The 16032-nt window shown below is 52.5% G+C and overlaps 4 protein-coding genes across 4 annotated transcripts; 2 read left to right on the top strand and 2 right to left on the bottom strand.

The window, feature by feature from the left end:
• Positions 1-5425: 5425 nt before the first annotated feature.
• GLOTRDRAFT_136570 (uncharacterized protein) lies at positions 5426-7198 on the bottom strand (the record flags this gene model as incomplete). Its single annotated transcript, XM_007864500.1, has 1 exon — positions 5426-7198. The coding sequence occupies one exon, from the start codon at positions 7196-7198 to the stop codon at positions 5426-5428; it is 1773 nt and encodes a 590-aa protein (XP_007862691.1).
• Positions 7199-8765: 1567 nt separating this feature from the next.
• Positions 8766-10420, top strand: GLOTRDRAFT_136571 (uncharacterized protein; the record flags this gene model as incomplete). The annotated part of the gene is made up of 4 exons (XM_007864501.1): positions 8766-8811; positions 8937-9091; positions 9140-10355; positions 10407-10420. Exons 2-4 carry the CDS (start codon positions 8945-8947, stop codon positions 10418-10420), a joined length of 1377 nt encoding a protein of 458 aa, XP_007862692.1. The 5' UTR covers positions 8766-8811; positions 8937-8944.
• A 331-nt stretch (positions 10421-10751) lies between these two features.
• On the top strand, positions 10752-12401 carry GLOTRDRAFT_126100 (uncharacterized protein; the record flags this gene model as incomplete). Its single annotated transcript, XM_007864502.1, has 1 exon — positions 10752-12401. The coding sequence occupies one exon, from the start codon at positions 10752-10754 to the stop codon at positions 12399-12401; it is 1650 nt and encodes a 549-aa protein (XP_007862693.1).
• Positions 12402-13882: 1481 nt separating this feature from the next.
• Positions 13883-14592, bottom strand: GLOTRDRAFT_25157 (P-loop containing nucleoside triphosphate hydrolase protein; the record flags this gene model as incomplete). The annotated part of the gene is made up of 4 exons (XM_007863458.1): positions 13883-14105; positions 14161-14371; positions 14426-14473; positions 14547-14592. Coding segments are annotated over 4 exons (528 nt in total), but the record flags the coding sequence as incomplete, so codon positions are not given.
• Between the last annotated feature and the right edge of the window lie 1440 nt (positions 14593-16032).

A 16032-nucleotide genomic window follows, 5' to 3' on the forward strand; every position in this document is an offset into this window, starting at 1 on the left:
GCTTCGTTTTCGAGACTCAACAGTGCACGAAGCAGTTATCTCTCATTGAAACCAGATAAGCTGGTTTCCCTCTCCTTTCCTTCTTAATGTCCACAACGATAATTCGCAGGGCACAGGCGAAAGAAAAGGAGAGGGGTGTCGCCAGTGAGCAGAAAGTATAGACAGAGCCCGAGACAGAGATACGGCCCGCGCAAAAGAGATAGGGGAGCACTAATGTCCATGAAGGCTGTTGGTGGAGCAGATGAGTAACAGGGGCTGCCCACATGCGTTGGAGCCAAGAAACTTGTAAAAAAGGAAAACAAAAGACGTGTTCGAGAGGAAACATAATCCAGTTAGCCCACAGAAGCTGAGAAAAGAATATATACTTGGAATAGGTGTGACGTGCAGCCGGAACAGCGAACTTAGCATCAGGCGTAGCCTCCGGGTAGATACCACTGATCCATCGCCACCGAAAAGCAATCAAAGGCCTTGGGTATAGCGGAGCGAGCTGAGACTGATGAACAAAAGCAGTTATAAGAAACCATGCCCCGATGTATAGCAAGGTCGCACAATCGTGCAAGTTCAAGACCACATATGATGTCGCAGTCGAGGTGGCAGTGGCCCATGAGAGCAGCCAGAGCGAACGGGACGAGAGCGCAATTGTACAAAACGGAGACGGGCGAGACTCAGAAAAGGGAGAGCCGAGAAAGCCTAGTGCGATCAAATGCAGTGAAAGCAGGGCATTCATGATTTGAGAGAAGAGGGCCTCATGGTGGTTCAGCTGGAAAAGCACACGCACATCTGTCGTACAGAGCGAGGCACTTGCACCAGATTCACTGCTCACTTCGGTGACCATGCTGTTCTCCAACCGGCGTCGAGAGTACTTGAAGAGGCACGAGGACTGGGACGATAAGTACCAGGGCGGTAAGGGGGAAAGATGACCAACAAAGACAGAGGAATGGGATCAGAATCCATGAGAACTGCCGCTAATCACAACTTGAAGATGCCACTTTGATGCAGTTGAGGTTACATACAGGTAGCCAGACAGGGAAGCCATGTTCGGATCCTGAAAGCGAGGCCGAAAGGAACAGCTGGTCTATCATATTGGCGAGGGTGAGAGCGTCCAGGAGAAGGATGGCCAGCATGCTCGCAATGCATCCATTTATGATAGGCCGAGCGAAGGGCATAGAGAAACAGCGCGTGATAGGCCATATGTACGGCGCAACGGAACGAGTGGCATCACAGCAGACCAGCAAGGTTGAGCATCCGTGTAGCACGGATAGGCGAGGTGTTCGAAGAACCGTCTGAAGAACTCCCGCCTGAGGGCACAGTTCCGCCGTAGAGCAAGTCGACCCAGCAGGAAAGTAATGGTAAGCCATACTCTCAGCAATTAGGAAGGAACAGAATCAAAGCGCGACAACAGAGATAGACCGCGTAGATTTATAAGATGAATAGCCGATGATCTTAATGAACGTCGATCCACGAACGCACTGGTAGACGGCGGCACAGCTCAACGAGGTAAGAGGGACAACAACCGTAAGCCAGGATCGAAAGAGGGAAGGCGAATTTCGCAGAGTCCAGCGCTCGATAGATCGGAGAGGCTGGCTAGCAGAACCCATCCGTGTTTCAACGACGGTTCTCCAAAGAGCTCAGCGCTTTCACCAAGTGAGAGATACTTGCCATGTGGCAGCCCATATCGTCCCTTCTCGCGATCACCCATAACGCGCAGATGAAGGAAGATGTGCCACTCTCCCGAAGGAGAATGATACGCAAAAAATTATGGAATAGAGCATTCCGAAGAATCTCTCGATATCGGTAGTCCGCGTCGCGAAGGACGTGCGGCGATATCTAGCGCAGGGAGATGAGTCCCGTCGTACTGACTGCAATGGAGATAATGTCCGGGGAGTTGGGATGAAGAGACGTGAGGTCAAGGTAATAAGTAAAAAGCGGCCGACTAGGACGTACCAAACGTGGCAACCATGTTCATAGCTCTCAAACAGGTAGTCAGAGAGCTGTGCAAGAAAAGGCGATCAAATACCACAGAGAGGAGCGGAATATTGCCCGAGTGATGACAGTGTTGTGGAGGACTTGATCGTTGACGAGTGGTTGATGATCGACCGGCCACTTACACATTTTGACTCTGACAGTCTTGTATTGCATTCCTCGAAGTCGAGAACGAGCAGAGAGCTCATCAGGCAGCAAGAGATAATATCGAACGAAGCAGAGAGAGACATAAAAGGAAAGCTAGAGTAGATCAGACTAGGCACTTGATGAGCCGTCGTAGATGCTTGAAATCAATGCATGAGGAGTGTCTTAACGGGTGTTGAGGGGCGAGTACTACCACCAAAGGGTCTTGAAGAGGCTTAAGGGCCGTCAAGGGTTTCAAAGAGCCTTCAGGGACATATTGCGGGAGGGCGAAGGGTCCTGACGAGTGTGTTGAGGGCCGGCAGAGAGCCTTGAAGAGGGTTGAAGGTGCGCCTAGCGACTTGATGGGAGTGTTGAGAGGCAGCCGGCCAGAGAAGTACTGCCAAGCGGGGGCACAGCGAAGCGACCAAAAGGGGACAACCACCGTACGGAGACAGGGCAGAAAGAAGCACAGGCGTGTTGAACGATTTAATGCCCTCAACGGACCGAACTCTTTAGCTGCACCCATCCGTCGGCCAACGGCGGCTCTACAAAGAGCTCAACGCTCTCATGAAAGAAGGGGGATACTCACCTCATAGCTATCTTTACTCTCACCTCCCCGCACGCTGGCCATAAATAGAAGATGTGAAAAGATGTGACACTCTCCCGGAGGAGAATGATGTGGAAAAAATTATGGAGCAGAGTATTCCGAAGAACCTCTCGACATCGTTGGGTCCGGGTCCCGAAAGACGTACGGCGATGTCGTGTGCAGGGCAATGAGTCCCGTGGCACGAACTCCAGCTACGGATGGTGTTCTGGATCTGAATACAAGATGTTACATCAAAACGAGCAGTGGGGCGACCGACTAGAACGTACCAAACTAACTGCGCGGGCGTGGCTATCCAGCCGGTGATGGCGCTGGCACTGCAAGAGAAACGGCGGTCAGATAGTGGACAGAGGGGCTGAATCCTTGCCCGAGTAATGACTAAATTCGTTGAAGGACTTGATAACGTTGACGAGGGGTTTGAGGATGGGACGGTCACTCGCGGTCTTGATCATCAAACTCTTCGATTGCCTTGAAGTCCAGCACGAGCACACAGGAGACCCAGCAACAGCAACGCCAGAGATAATATTACACGAAGCAGGAACAGATATAAGAAGAAAGCTAGAAGTATACGAAACTAGACGCTTGATGAGCCGTTGGAGACACTTGAAGAAATGCTTGAAGAGTGTCTTGAGTAGTCTTGAAGGACACCTGGTGGTCTTGAGGAGTCTTGAGGGTTCGCCTACGGCCTTGAAGAGTCTTGACACTCAATGGTGTTGAGGACAGTCCAACAGGTCTTGAACATCGACTTGAGCGAACCCAGAAGAACAGACAGTCGCCAGAGAGAAGCCGTCGAAGAAACTTGATGAGCCGTCGAGGAAACTTGATGAGCCGTCGAAGAAACTTGACGAGCCGTCAAAGAAACTTGACGAGCCGTCGAAGGAACTTGAAGAGACTTGATGCGTCTTGAAGTGCCATCGAGATCCCTGAGGAGTCTTGAGGAGCGTCCGAGGGTGTTGAGGTGCGAATTTGAGGATCAGAGGGTCTTGAGCTTGAGGGAGTCGCTTGACGTCTGGCGAGGATCTTGAAGGGCGCCGGGTGGTTGGGACTTGATGTGGCTCGGCGATTGAGGTTCAAGTCGGTGGCACTTGACGCAAGATTGAGGCCGACTTTCAGAAGACTTGAACGGCTGTTGTATGGCAAGGTCAGTACTTAATATTTTTGCGTATGCGCGATAGATTCAACTGCCTCGCCACACGAATGGAAAAAATAAGATGTGGATGCCACTCACCTTGACGTGGCATAGACCCTTCCTATGGTCGACGAGATGAGGTAAGGTTGCAAAGCAGAGGTCAGCAAAGAAGAAGCAGGACAAGTCCGACGAGGTCGCCTGAGGGGATTGAGAACGGATGGGGGGAGGGGACGAGAGGCCCTAGTCGAACGATGGCACATCAGCCGCCCTCTTTATACATTTCGCCCGGGCCCCCAGAAATCAGGGAACAATCGCGTGACATTTCACAGCATCGATTATCGTCCAAATCACCGACCTATCGCGGGACCAAGTGCCTTTGTCCCTTGTACTGCGCTGCGCTTTGACCTTCCAAGGCCACAAGAGAAGCTAAATTTAGGGTTACATGTGGACCCACAAAGATCTGGTAACTGGATCGAAGTCCAAATGAGGAAGGAGCTGGAAGGAGCTCACGCGCGCCTTTGTGCGAAGTTTGATGCACGAGGCTTGTGTATCCCCGGATGGGCGCCTGAGGTCAAGTGGCTCGAATTCGAAGCTCGTTCGAGGGCTAAGCGCTGTCTGGCTGAATCAGCGTGAGGGACCAGACCCTTTACCCTGCATTTTGATGTACATGATTGGACGATAGCCTGGGAGAAGAGGAGACACGGCCGAACAGTGCGAAATCGATCCGAAGCTGGTTCACCCGGTGCGGCAAGGCTTGGGCCGCTTGGCTCGTGGACTGTTCAGAGTGCATTCTGCATAAAGTTCCAGAGCAATGCACGAGCCTTAGCGCTTGCTCACCTCTAAAAGCCATGTCCCAGGCGAATGCTGACATCTTGATACTGTGGTCCAAATGCTGTGAAAGTGAACAACACCGGTACCGTCGTATAGCGTTTTAAGAGGAACATACATAAACTAGTAATGCTACCATCCTCCAGGTATCCTGTGTGCGCCAAATGAATGACGATAAGGGCGGAGGAATACAATACATGCCTAAGGACGACATCAGCACGGGTGACCTGGAAGGCAGAGCAGGTAGGGTTCAGCGGGCTATTAGCGATGACTGGACCACGCATTTGCTGGGCAACAACCCTTCGCCCGCCGACCACGTGTAGACCAGGCACGGCATTGTCGCAACCAGTTCCTCCAAAGACGACGCTAGAGAATGACGTGGCGAAAGATACAGTTCTCCATCATCGTAGCATAACCAGAGGTTTGCCCATGGATGGAGACTACCGTCGCTGATCTAATATGCTCAGGACTACATACTTTTCCATTGATTGATTATTGTGCTCGGTAACGGGATGGGAGGAGGTATATCTTGGTATGGAGGCTTGAGACATGGCAGCTCCGACAGAGTGATAAGACCCTGAGCTTTTGAGTGTAGCGTAGGGGTAAGAGACTCTAGCTAATCAGCCATGCCTAATCTGTCTGTTAGTACCGGAATCCTGGGCTGATGTCTGCGGCGGATGAGGAGCATAGTCCAAGTGTCCTATTCTCAAACCCACGTGAGGCTCCCCAGATCCAAAACGTTGGACGGGACACATACCCTACTGTGAAGCTTCGTCTGCTGGGGCATCCGCGCTCTGTTCCTTCCGCGAATGGTGAGGTTTGGGTGGTACCATCTCTCTTTTCGATTCCGCTATTGCCGCTGAGACGGATTTTGCAGCTTGTAACTCTGCACCGTCAGGCAGAGCAGCCAAGACGGCGCGTCGAAGTATCCTCTCCAAGTTCGTCAAATCCAGCGACGGCGCTGCCTCAGACGTGTCAGGGAGGGGTGGCGCATCCTCTCCAAGAGACGCCAACAGAGGCAGATGCTGCGGTTCATCTTTCTTCTTCAATTCCTCAGGTTCTATTATGTCTTTGAACACATCTTGGAAGGAGCGCGCTTCGTCTATCGTGAGCCGCGGCCCGTCATCCTTTTGCAAGGCTTGCGCCACGTTCGAAACCAATTCCCGCTCGTAAGCGGCAGTCATCTCCTTCTGGAAATCCGGCAGACGGTAGTCCGCGGAATGTAGACTCAACCTCGGCTCACGACTAATACCAATGATCATGGCCAATACCTCCGCCTCCGAGGCGTCAGCCTTTAACGCTGGCCCTAGAGGATACCCTAAGAAACGGTTCATCCAGCGTCGTACAGGGTCCCTTGGGCGCGCCCGTGCAGAGCGGAATATGCTCCGGGTGAGAATATCGAGCGTACTGCGGAACGTCTTCTCGTCTAGGGGCACCCCGCAAGCGCGGAAAGAACGTGCCACAACGAATGCTCCAGGATAGTCGCTCGCAATTAAGAATGTGCGTAGCGCGGCGTTGAGAACCGCGGTCGTCACGATTCCCGAGGGGCGGGTCATACGGACACGTCCTTCTGCGGAAGTTGACGAGACGTGGGCGGCAAGCATGCTGTAAAAGAGCTCGCGCGGAGACATCATATTCGCCGGCCGCTTGTCGCGGCGGGTGAGCGCGCTCCGTGGGCTGTGCAGGAGGAAGAGTGCTTTGAAGAGCGCCGTGTAAGTGTGATCGTCCGGATATAACTCTTTAGTGCGATTCGAAAGGAGATATTGGTAGAGCATAAAAGCTTTGTCGTAGCGGTGATTGCGGACTTCGGAGGAGATGAGGACATTGAAGACAGGGATGTCCAGCTGCACGCCATCCGCGTCCATCTGTTGCAAGACTGCGTCAACGTCTTCACCGGCGTACTCCTTCCTTCGTAGCAACTCGTCTAGGTATGTCGTGTACGGCGCAGGATCCAACGGCTTTTTTTCCTCCATACTGATTGTGGAGTACTGCTCGATCACCTTCGCAGCGTCTTTGGTGACTCCTAGGGAGAAGTTCACGTATATAAGGTAGCTGGACATCTGTGGACCAAACCTGAATTCCGGGCCGTGTGACTCAGCATATAGATTAGCAACATCCCGAATGAATTTAAGCTTCGCAGACCCTTCGCGCTCCATGAACATAAGCAGTTCTCGGAGAGTCCGCTGGTCGACGAGCCCTTCCGCGAATACCTTCTTGAAGCCTTCGAGCAATTCCGCGTTCTTCTTTAGATTCAGCACCATAGTCAGCGCAAGGATCCGGGCACGCAGTGCAGCCGTTGGTAGCAGCCCCTGCTCGGTCATGGTGTCATACAAGTGGAAAGCACCCTCGTAGCATTCGTGCTCGAAGAATAAGAGCACACCCTTCTCATAGGCCTCGGCTTTGGCGCTACCTTGAAGTTCTGACGTAGCAAGTTTGGAGTAGAATGCCTCGAGTGCTGCGTCTTCGCCTTCCTCGTCTCCCGTTTCCAAGTATCTCTCTACAGAGTGAAGCAAGTGTTTGATGCGAGGCATTCGCGTGCCATTATCGTTCCGCTTTGTCGGCAACTGTCTGGCCTTAGTGGTAGTGTGCGTGAAATGTCTGCGTAGGCCTGGCAACTGTGTACGGCCTGCGCAACCAGATGCCCTCACAAAGGAATGCAGAGATGCCTGTATTGCTACATGACGAGCGAGTGACATTGATTATCGTTGGCCCTAAGTATCCGGTGTAATAATTCGTCAGACGGTTGTCGCAGGTAAGCAGACGCTAATTCGGACTTCGCCAAATTTGCAGAGGCGAGAGACCTCACGTGAGATAGAAAAAGATTCACGTGATCCTCGACGCGCAGACGGGAAATTGGGGAATACGGAAAAGTATCTGCGCCAATACTCACTCTCTTTCTTATCACGACGAGCACACTCTCAGCTCTGTGTAGAAGTGGCAAAATCCATGTTGAGCAAAAGTTTGCCTTGAAAAAGTAAGTCAGCGTGACCAACTTCAGCTTCGGCAGGAAGGTGTTTCGCTCGGAACTACATGCTAGGCTGCAACATGAGAGGACCCATGAAACGACGACTTGGTGAAATTTCTTATTCTTGTTTTCCGATTGCCAACTATTTTATAATGTAATGATCTAGAGCTGTGCCAGATCATCGCTTTACAAGGGCCGCTGTGTGTGATGCGTGCGCATATATCGTGGTGTAAGTCGTAACTTGCTTATGCGTCACTTAAAGGTCAACTATCTAAACGCCTCAATGTTGCATTAATGTTACTCTCAGTGTGATACAGTTCCCCCGAAGGGAAACCCAGTGACATGTTGGGACTAACAAAAGGTGCGTACGTCTGTCTCTCCGGTATTACTTGGTATATCCCTCAATTTCATCTTAATTTCTCATAAGGTAACTAATAGACGTTAGAGTATTTGCAGGTTTCGGGCCTCCCAGAATGCTCATAAAAGGCGCGTCGTACTCGACTTGTAGGACGTGAAGTAGGAAGACGAAAACCCGGAGGACGAGCTACTGTGACAGTCCGCATTCAAGTGTGATTGAGGGGTAATGCCTTGGTACGACTCTTTGGAGAGACTTCCTAGGAAATGCTACAGTCTAACGACCTAGAGCTTTAATGGAATGTGTTTCTACAATGGTCGGGCGCGTCCCGTGCACATATACTGGTCTATGGGTTGTATACAGGTCACGCCTCGGGAGTCTGTCGGGCAGACAAACAAAGCGTGGAGTAAACAAGTCCCCTTGCAACTTGAAGTTACATTAATATTAGTGCAAGTGCAATGGAAGATACAATTATTCTCAGGGGACCGGTGCGATGCTGGGACCAACCGTACAGAAGGTGAGTACCAGTAAACCCGCACCGCCGTCCCAGCTTGATTATTCTCCTGGTTATTTTCGCTCAACATAAGCTAGGTGCTTCACGCTTTATACAGCGCTGCAATCACCCTGCCTCTCGGCACCACTCGCACAGACGCGTCGCAAAATTAAGCGCGTCTGTGGCGGCCCCTTTGTCCACGTGATATGACTCGTGGGAAGCCGAGAGAGGGATGGACCGGAACCTTGCGGTACGCTGGCCGTCCGTGTCAGCGTCCATAACGTCCTGCACAGCTCCGTAACAGGCCTTGCAGCACCGACGGATACCCATCGTGAGTCCTCGCCACTAGATCGTCGGTCCTCAGGCACTGACTACCTTGACTCTCTTTGTTATCGCTCTGCATCGTTGTGCGATGGCTGTTCTGCGTGCGTGCGGTCTCATGTGGTCTGCTATCAGAAGCAGCTATGGATCCGCACAATGGAGAAGGATCTTATGAGAACGGCAGCAAGCCTGGCTCGTCCGTGCAGGATGGCCAGGAAATAGATGTCAAGCAGCAGACGGAAATGGCGGACTCGTTAAAGCGATCCATTACGCTGGTAATATGGTACAAGGTGCGGTCCATGCAATTAGTGATTAGACTTGGACTAAATTTCGAGCAGCCCAACGAAAGCCCAATCCGCTTGAACCACCACGTCCCGTCCTTCCCCCTCTTCCAAATGTCGCACTTTCCCCAGCTCGTATCCGAGCTCAATCTCAACGCCGAATCCTATGTCGATGCGTACAACGACCGCACCGGGCAGTGGGAGCAGCACATGATCACCACGGTGCGCCCTGTTGAGAGCGAGCAGCGGCTACTGTACAAAGTCCGGAAGAGCCTCTTTGCAGGACTCAGTGACGAGGAGTGCGTTGGCCTTGCCGACGAACTGGCATTGCAAGCCAAGGCCCGGGACCCGCAGAACCCGCGACCATCTCCGTATACGAACAAGAACGGCAAGGCGGTGAAATTCCAAGGCGCTGGCGGGAAGAAACGTGCAGCCCCGGAGGAGCCTTCCGCTTCAGCGCCCCCTGCTGCCAAGTATCACATCACCGATTACGGAGCCCAGCAAGGATACATGCTGCAGCATCCCGGCCACGCCTACCCCCAGAACCTGTCGAGCCCCGGCAGCCACCTCGCGGGTGCGTCTCCCATGGGCACGCACGGGCACATCACGCACGTCGCGTACCCATACCAGACCTCGCCCACGCAGTACCCGCCCGCGCCGCTGATGGCGATGGCCCCGTCTTTCCCGCCCCATTACCCGCACCAGGCGCCCCAGCACCACCACCACCCTGCGCAGGCGGCGGGCCCCGGCTCGCCGTTCCACGGGCACGCGCCGGCGGTGAAGCGCTGGCCGAACGACTACACGGTGGCGGAGGTGACGCTGGGCTTCGCGCAGATGGACGGGCTGATGAGCCAGACGCCGAGCATTACGCAGCGCGTTGCGTTCGAGCGCGTGTTCGGGACGCGCTACGTGAAGAGCACGGTGTGCCGCCACCGCGGGGTGTGGAAGCGTGCGGGCAAGGGCGTGGGGAGTATGGGGAACGGGGAGCGGGAGATGTGGGGCGACTTTGTGCGGCGGATCGAGGGACGGCGGGGCGAGATCCCCAAGCCGGTCATTCTGCCTCTTGGTGAGGGCGGCAGTATATCCGGTGCGGATCGAGACGCGTATAACGATGGTGATGGGAGCGGTTCGGCGGACGCGTCCGGAGACCAGGAGGAAGAGGAGGAAGATGCAGACGCCGAGGCGGTCATGGGGTCATTAGGACCGCCGCCGCCGCCGCTCAATAATGGTGACGTCCAGGGAGTTCCTGCACCCATAATGGCCGCTACGAGTGGTATGTCTTCCGAGCCTGTGTACGGAGACGGGTCGCTGATGGTACCATCAGTAGCAGCAGCTTAGTATATAGCTTCGGAGACGCCTCAGTGGGGTCGACACCTTGTATAGACTGTATCATCCGTATTGTTCTCCTTAATTATTTCTGTCTGTACAATACCTGGCAGCTAGAGTGCTGTCATACTTATGCGAATATTACTGAAGTTGACGTCCTTAGATTGATGTTCAAATTTCGAGGATATTTGCCCATTGTCTAGTACGGCCGCGTCTATCACGTGCACGACGGCTTGGACTTCAAAAGTTCAACTTGTCGAGTCTACTTCTCCATAACTTCATCAGCAATCGCGACCCTCGCCAGGGGATTTTGGGCTTTCGGGCCACTCTAGACGGGCTCGTTATGCCCCTGCTCAAGAAGATATTCCATCGGAAAACCAGGTCTGAAAGCGGAATCGACATAAACTGGCCAAGAACTGGACCGACCCAACCTCTGGAAGCGCGACATACGGGTACGGAGAATGGGAAATATTGCTATTGCTGTTCGCCATTTTGTGCTACCTGCGCAGCTCGCATCGATGCCTTAGCCTCCGCGGATCCTGCCCTGCCGGCGACAGAATTGGACATACCGAGGATCGTGGAGAGGATAACGCGTCTGGAGACTGCGCTGGTCCGTTGCAAGCGCGTAGAGGAGGCTCTCCATGATGTGCCCAGTGTTGCTTTGTCCAAGATTCAAGTCCTCCAGGGACAGCTACGCGGGCGTCAAGAATCTTTGAACGTGCTACTAGGCAACGTCGCAAGCTCTGATCCTGTACTGCGCGATATCGTTGCTGCTGTCTCCTGTGGCGAATCTCCCGAGCAAGCACTCCTGGCTCATATCAAGCGTGAGACCCAGGACCCCTCCAGTCCCTTGTGCAGCGTGCTCAAAGCTCCGCCCGTCTTGGGTGTTCGACTACCAGTGCACCTCAAGTCTCACGTCGTCATATGGCTCGGTACGAAGCGCAGACAACAGTCTCAAAGGAGCAAGAGCGTTTACTGGAAGACCGAAGTCCGGAATGTCTGCGCTGACATACTTACGCCGAGTGCATCTGCTGTCTCTAGTATCACTGCCAGTGGGACTCTCACCGCAACTCGGGAAGATGCTCTGAATGTACTGATAGAGAGGCATCGACGGTTGAAGTCTACCATCTCCACCGGTCGGGCCTTCGTGACCGTCGATTTACCGAGCGATCTCTCGTCTGCGCTAGCGGCACCCATGGTCCATGGTCCCGAAGATGTTGAGCTGGCTCCTGGGGCTTCAAGCCGCTCGCTGAACAGCGCTCTGGAACAGCAGTACCCGGCCTCTCTGGAGTTTGCGAACGGTAGCAGCAGCGTCTATAGCTGCTCTTCTTTGCCGGACTCTGTATACACCGGAATCTGCAGGAGCCAGGAAGTAGCAGAACCTTCCCTGATGGTCGCCTACAACTCGCAGGACGTGTTTCTCTCCATCCCTCTGTCTAGTTCTGGAAGCGCTCGCAGTTTGTCTTCTGTTCCCCGTCCATCCGGCTCGCGGAGGAGTCTCTTGATGGCTGTGAACGTGAAACTAGGCCCGATTGCGGAGGCCGAGGAAAATGATGTCGTGCCTAATGCTCGCGAAGTTGATGCCGCGGATGCCCAGGACGAAAATGTGGAGGCCGAAGAGGTGGTGCAATCTTTTTCCATGGACCAACCTATGGATTCACTCATCCTAGAGGAGTGTGTGGATTCAGTGCCCGATGCTGTGGTCCAGGGTTTCCCTTCGTCCCCCCAGTCTATCCTGCTGTCACCGGTGGACGCTAGCTCCCTCAATATCTCTCCTCTTCAACTCTGCTCCACTCCTCGTACGCGGCAGACTGGACTACGTTGCCCTTCTCCGCGGTTGTCTCCCATCTTCAAGTTACTGCCCAAGCAACCCGACGATCTCTTTGGTCCGAGCAGTCCGACGCTCAGCCCGGGAAGTCCTTCCCGCCAGCCCTCGCCATCGAGGCTGCCGGTATTGAAGTCCCGAATGTCGGCTTGCGAGATGAGAGTGTGAGGTGGCGTTTCCAGGCATGTGAAGTTGGTTGTCTCTCCAATGATTATCGATTTGTATTGTGTTACAGGGTGTATTTTGATTATGTCATGGCGTTGGCCTGCTACCATACAACCCCCAATGGAGGCTCGTGTGGGCAAGAACAGTGGATGTTCGATGTTAAAGGACGATTTTAAATAATTTCTGCGGACTCAGGTTGCTTCTTCGCCCACGAAGGAGTACAGGATTCCACGGGATTACGGCATGGCGGATCTACGCACTTTAACTTGAGACAAGGTATGTGTGCCAGAATCTCGCGAGCCCGACCCGAACCGCTCAAGTCGTTAGTCCCACCCTTTTGCTCGGCTTCATACGTTCAGCGTCCTGGCTTGTTTGGGTTCTCACCATCTCGTCTGGGGTCTAGTTTATGCAGCCACACTCTTGACAGCTTGGCTCTGGCTGCTGTCAGTCGGCACTGCCTCGTCAATGGGTCGTCAACTTTATCCAACTCTTCAGCAACGTATCGTTGCCAGGTTTCTCCGACTCCTTTTGGACAATCGTTTCGCGCTTCCATTCTCGCTCTGGTTTTCTGTCTTCTCGACTGCTTCTTTATGCTGCCATACGCTTCCAGATGTTTGCCTCACGCCGACATGACGAGCCGTGGTGCCATAATCTCCGCGTGTTGCTCTATACTTACGTGTCGTCTCCGCTTTTGCCCTTGCTCTATCCCCTCCTCGTGCCGTCTATACCGTCCTTCTCCGCCCTACTTATCTTTCTCACTGGAACTCCCCTCTTCCCGCGGCTAACATAGGTCTGCGGTTGCGTAGTATATTCTGAGTGCCGTAGCCTCTCCCAAAGTGTGGACCCCCCTTGGTCCCCATGTTGAGGCTATTAAGTATAACGTTCACCTGTGCCAGCGCAGGAGCGCTTCAGGCAGTGTCCATAGTGCACATCACGAGGTACAACTGTCAGTGCCTGCTGCTGCCATCTTATAGGGTTCCGACGTCACGGTGAAGGGATTCGTCTGAATCAAACTTCGAGCAGGGCTTGTCCGGATAAATTTCTCAGTGTTATGATTCGCGCATGTACGCAGGCGCTGGCCCCGCAAGCATACTGATCTTGGAAGGGATTAATCGGACTATGTTCCAAACCAGTTATCATCAGAACCGACCTTACTGACATACTCGCGGAAGACAATAACATGTATCATATATATAACAACAGAACGTATGGACTTCAGATCCGACGAGATATTGCAACTGATAGAACTGCGAAAGCTGTGCATATCATCATGCTGGGCCAGAACACATCGGTTGACCAACTGAAATCACGGGAGTGGTCTCCGTCTTCAGTCAATGCGGTTTTAAAATTCATTCTATTGAGTCATCACAGAAGCACTTACTGCGGTTATCTCTTCCACGCATGTTAATCACTTGGAAGATATCTTGCATCTGCACCTCGCGGTTTGTGCGACGTGCTGCAGCCGACGAAATCTTAACGATAGTCTTGATGTCGCGACCGGTCAGGGGAAGCTGACTCAACTCCACCACGTGTCTTTCAATGGACTCCAGCGGAATGTCAGCTTTCGTCAGGAACACAGTCCATAGATTGGCTCGCGCTGTCGCATCTGGCTGAGTATAGGAGAGCGAAACATGGACGCGAGACATCATAGCTTCATCAAACACAGAGGCACGACTTGTAGTGAAGAAGAGGATGCCAGGACAATATCTGCAGAGCGTATTATCAGTGGTAGTACATAGGGCTCAAAAAGACGCAAACGCACTCGAGTTGTCGCAAGAACACAGCCACAGTAGCATTACGCTCTACGTCATCGTTCGAGTCTCGCTTCTCCAGGAAGATATCCGCTTCATCTATGACCACTATTGCTTTCCATCGATACGCGAGTACGAAAATCTCTCTCAGATTCTGGTCCAATGCATATGGTTCGGTTCCCAGGTTACTGGTACCAACAATATAGAGCGGGCTTTCGGTGACTGTAAGGAATCATTATCACTTTTTTGAAGACAGAGGTTGCACAACACTCTGACCTTCACTTGTTGCCTCAGCAGTCAATGTTTTGCCCACACCCGGGGGACCTATAGTGAATTGACCGCATCATCAATCCAGATTTGGAGAGTGTAATACGATACGTTATAAGACTCGACCTACCATGCAAGTTGACAACGAGACCAAGTCCCTTCCCTTGGACGAAGTCATCAAACGAGCCTCTTCTGCGGGATGACAATGCACGTGATTCAACGAGAGACTTCAAGAGCGCCTTCTCTTCGTTTGGCAAGGTGAGATGCCTGAACATCTCTTTCTTCCATTGTATCATCTCGATTTCTTCGACTTTGAATATCACTTTAATAAAATAGAGAATGTTAAGGAACTGTTTTGAGAGGAGGATCTCAATGACATACACCATGTTAGGTCAGAGAGACAAAATCCGTATGCAACAGCGGGCATCAAGAGAAGCTCTCCATCCTCGAGAAACTTCCTGGAATCTGCACTAGGGGGATTGCCGTCGAGGTCTGTCTTCAACCTAGGAGCATCCATGAAGTGGTGTGTGTAGTACATGTCTAAAGTGGTGTCAGCGGAGCCTTGCGAACAAGAGACGATGATTAAGTTCGCTGCAGACGAAAGTAAGACGCACCCCGATCAAGAACAATTTGCGATCTGACCTGCACCAGCACATATTATCAATGGATCAGAATATTAGTTATGTTGTGTTCTTACCGAGACTGTCTTGTACTGATACGTGTAAGCGGTACCGTGGTAGGTTCGATGGCAGATCTCTGCAGCTACCTGTTTGTACGCCCTGCCTCGAGCAACCAGTTCAGTGTGATATAGAGAAGATTTTCCGTCGCTGTCAATAGGCCACAAAGGAAGGTCTGTTATCTTCCTGATCCCTGAGAAGTAGTAGACACTCAGTTCTCTTCTTGTAAAGCCTGGGATTCCTCCTACGATGTCGACGTATTCAACAATAATCTGCCAATAATCCAGGCAAAAGTCGTCAAGATGCCGTGATAAAGAGACGAGTCGAACAGCACAGCGCTCATGGGTAATAGGGCAGTCTGTCAGGAAGATGAACCCCGGTATCAAAACTCCCCAGAGTAAGTCGAATTCGATGGAGCCCTCTTGCGTCAGCATATCTATCTTGCCCAGAATGTCTTCATATTCTCGGCTCAGGAAATCAACAAAATGCTGCGTCTCCCTGATAATGTAGTGGTCCTTCCCGGTGCGAGGTCCCCTTCGAAGCTCCTCTAAGTACTGCTTGAAAGCGGGGATGAGGGCAAGGATGTCCTCCAGGGGGAGCTAGAAGAGATTAGACTTGCTCGACAACCAGAGACACCACTCACTTTCAGGGGCACTTCATCCCAAGCAACATCATGACGACCAACCATTATATATTTGGCGGCGGCAATGAAGTTCGAACTACGAACGATGATATACCGTGTGATAGTGAGGTGGCCGTCCTGAATACCATACCCCCTCACTATTGAGAAAGCATAGTCTGGATGGGAAACCGTGCGAAATGTTTCCGCAGTGTTGAAAGGCTCTTCCGTGACCGCACAGTCCTTGTATATTCCGTCGGCAGTGTCCCACTTACGATGGAAACGGCAATGTTCAATAATGAGGGGAATGTCCTCAGGGT

Source organism: Gloeophyllum trabeum, assembly GCF_000344685.1.
Source record: "Gloeophyllum trabeum ATCC 11539 unplaced genomic scaffold GLOTRscaffold_00002, whole genome shotgun sequence".
Taxonomy (NCBI): Eukaryota; Fungi; Basidiomycota; class Agaricomycetes; order Gloeophyllales; family Gloeophyllaceae; genus Gloeophyllum; species Gloeophyllum trabeum.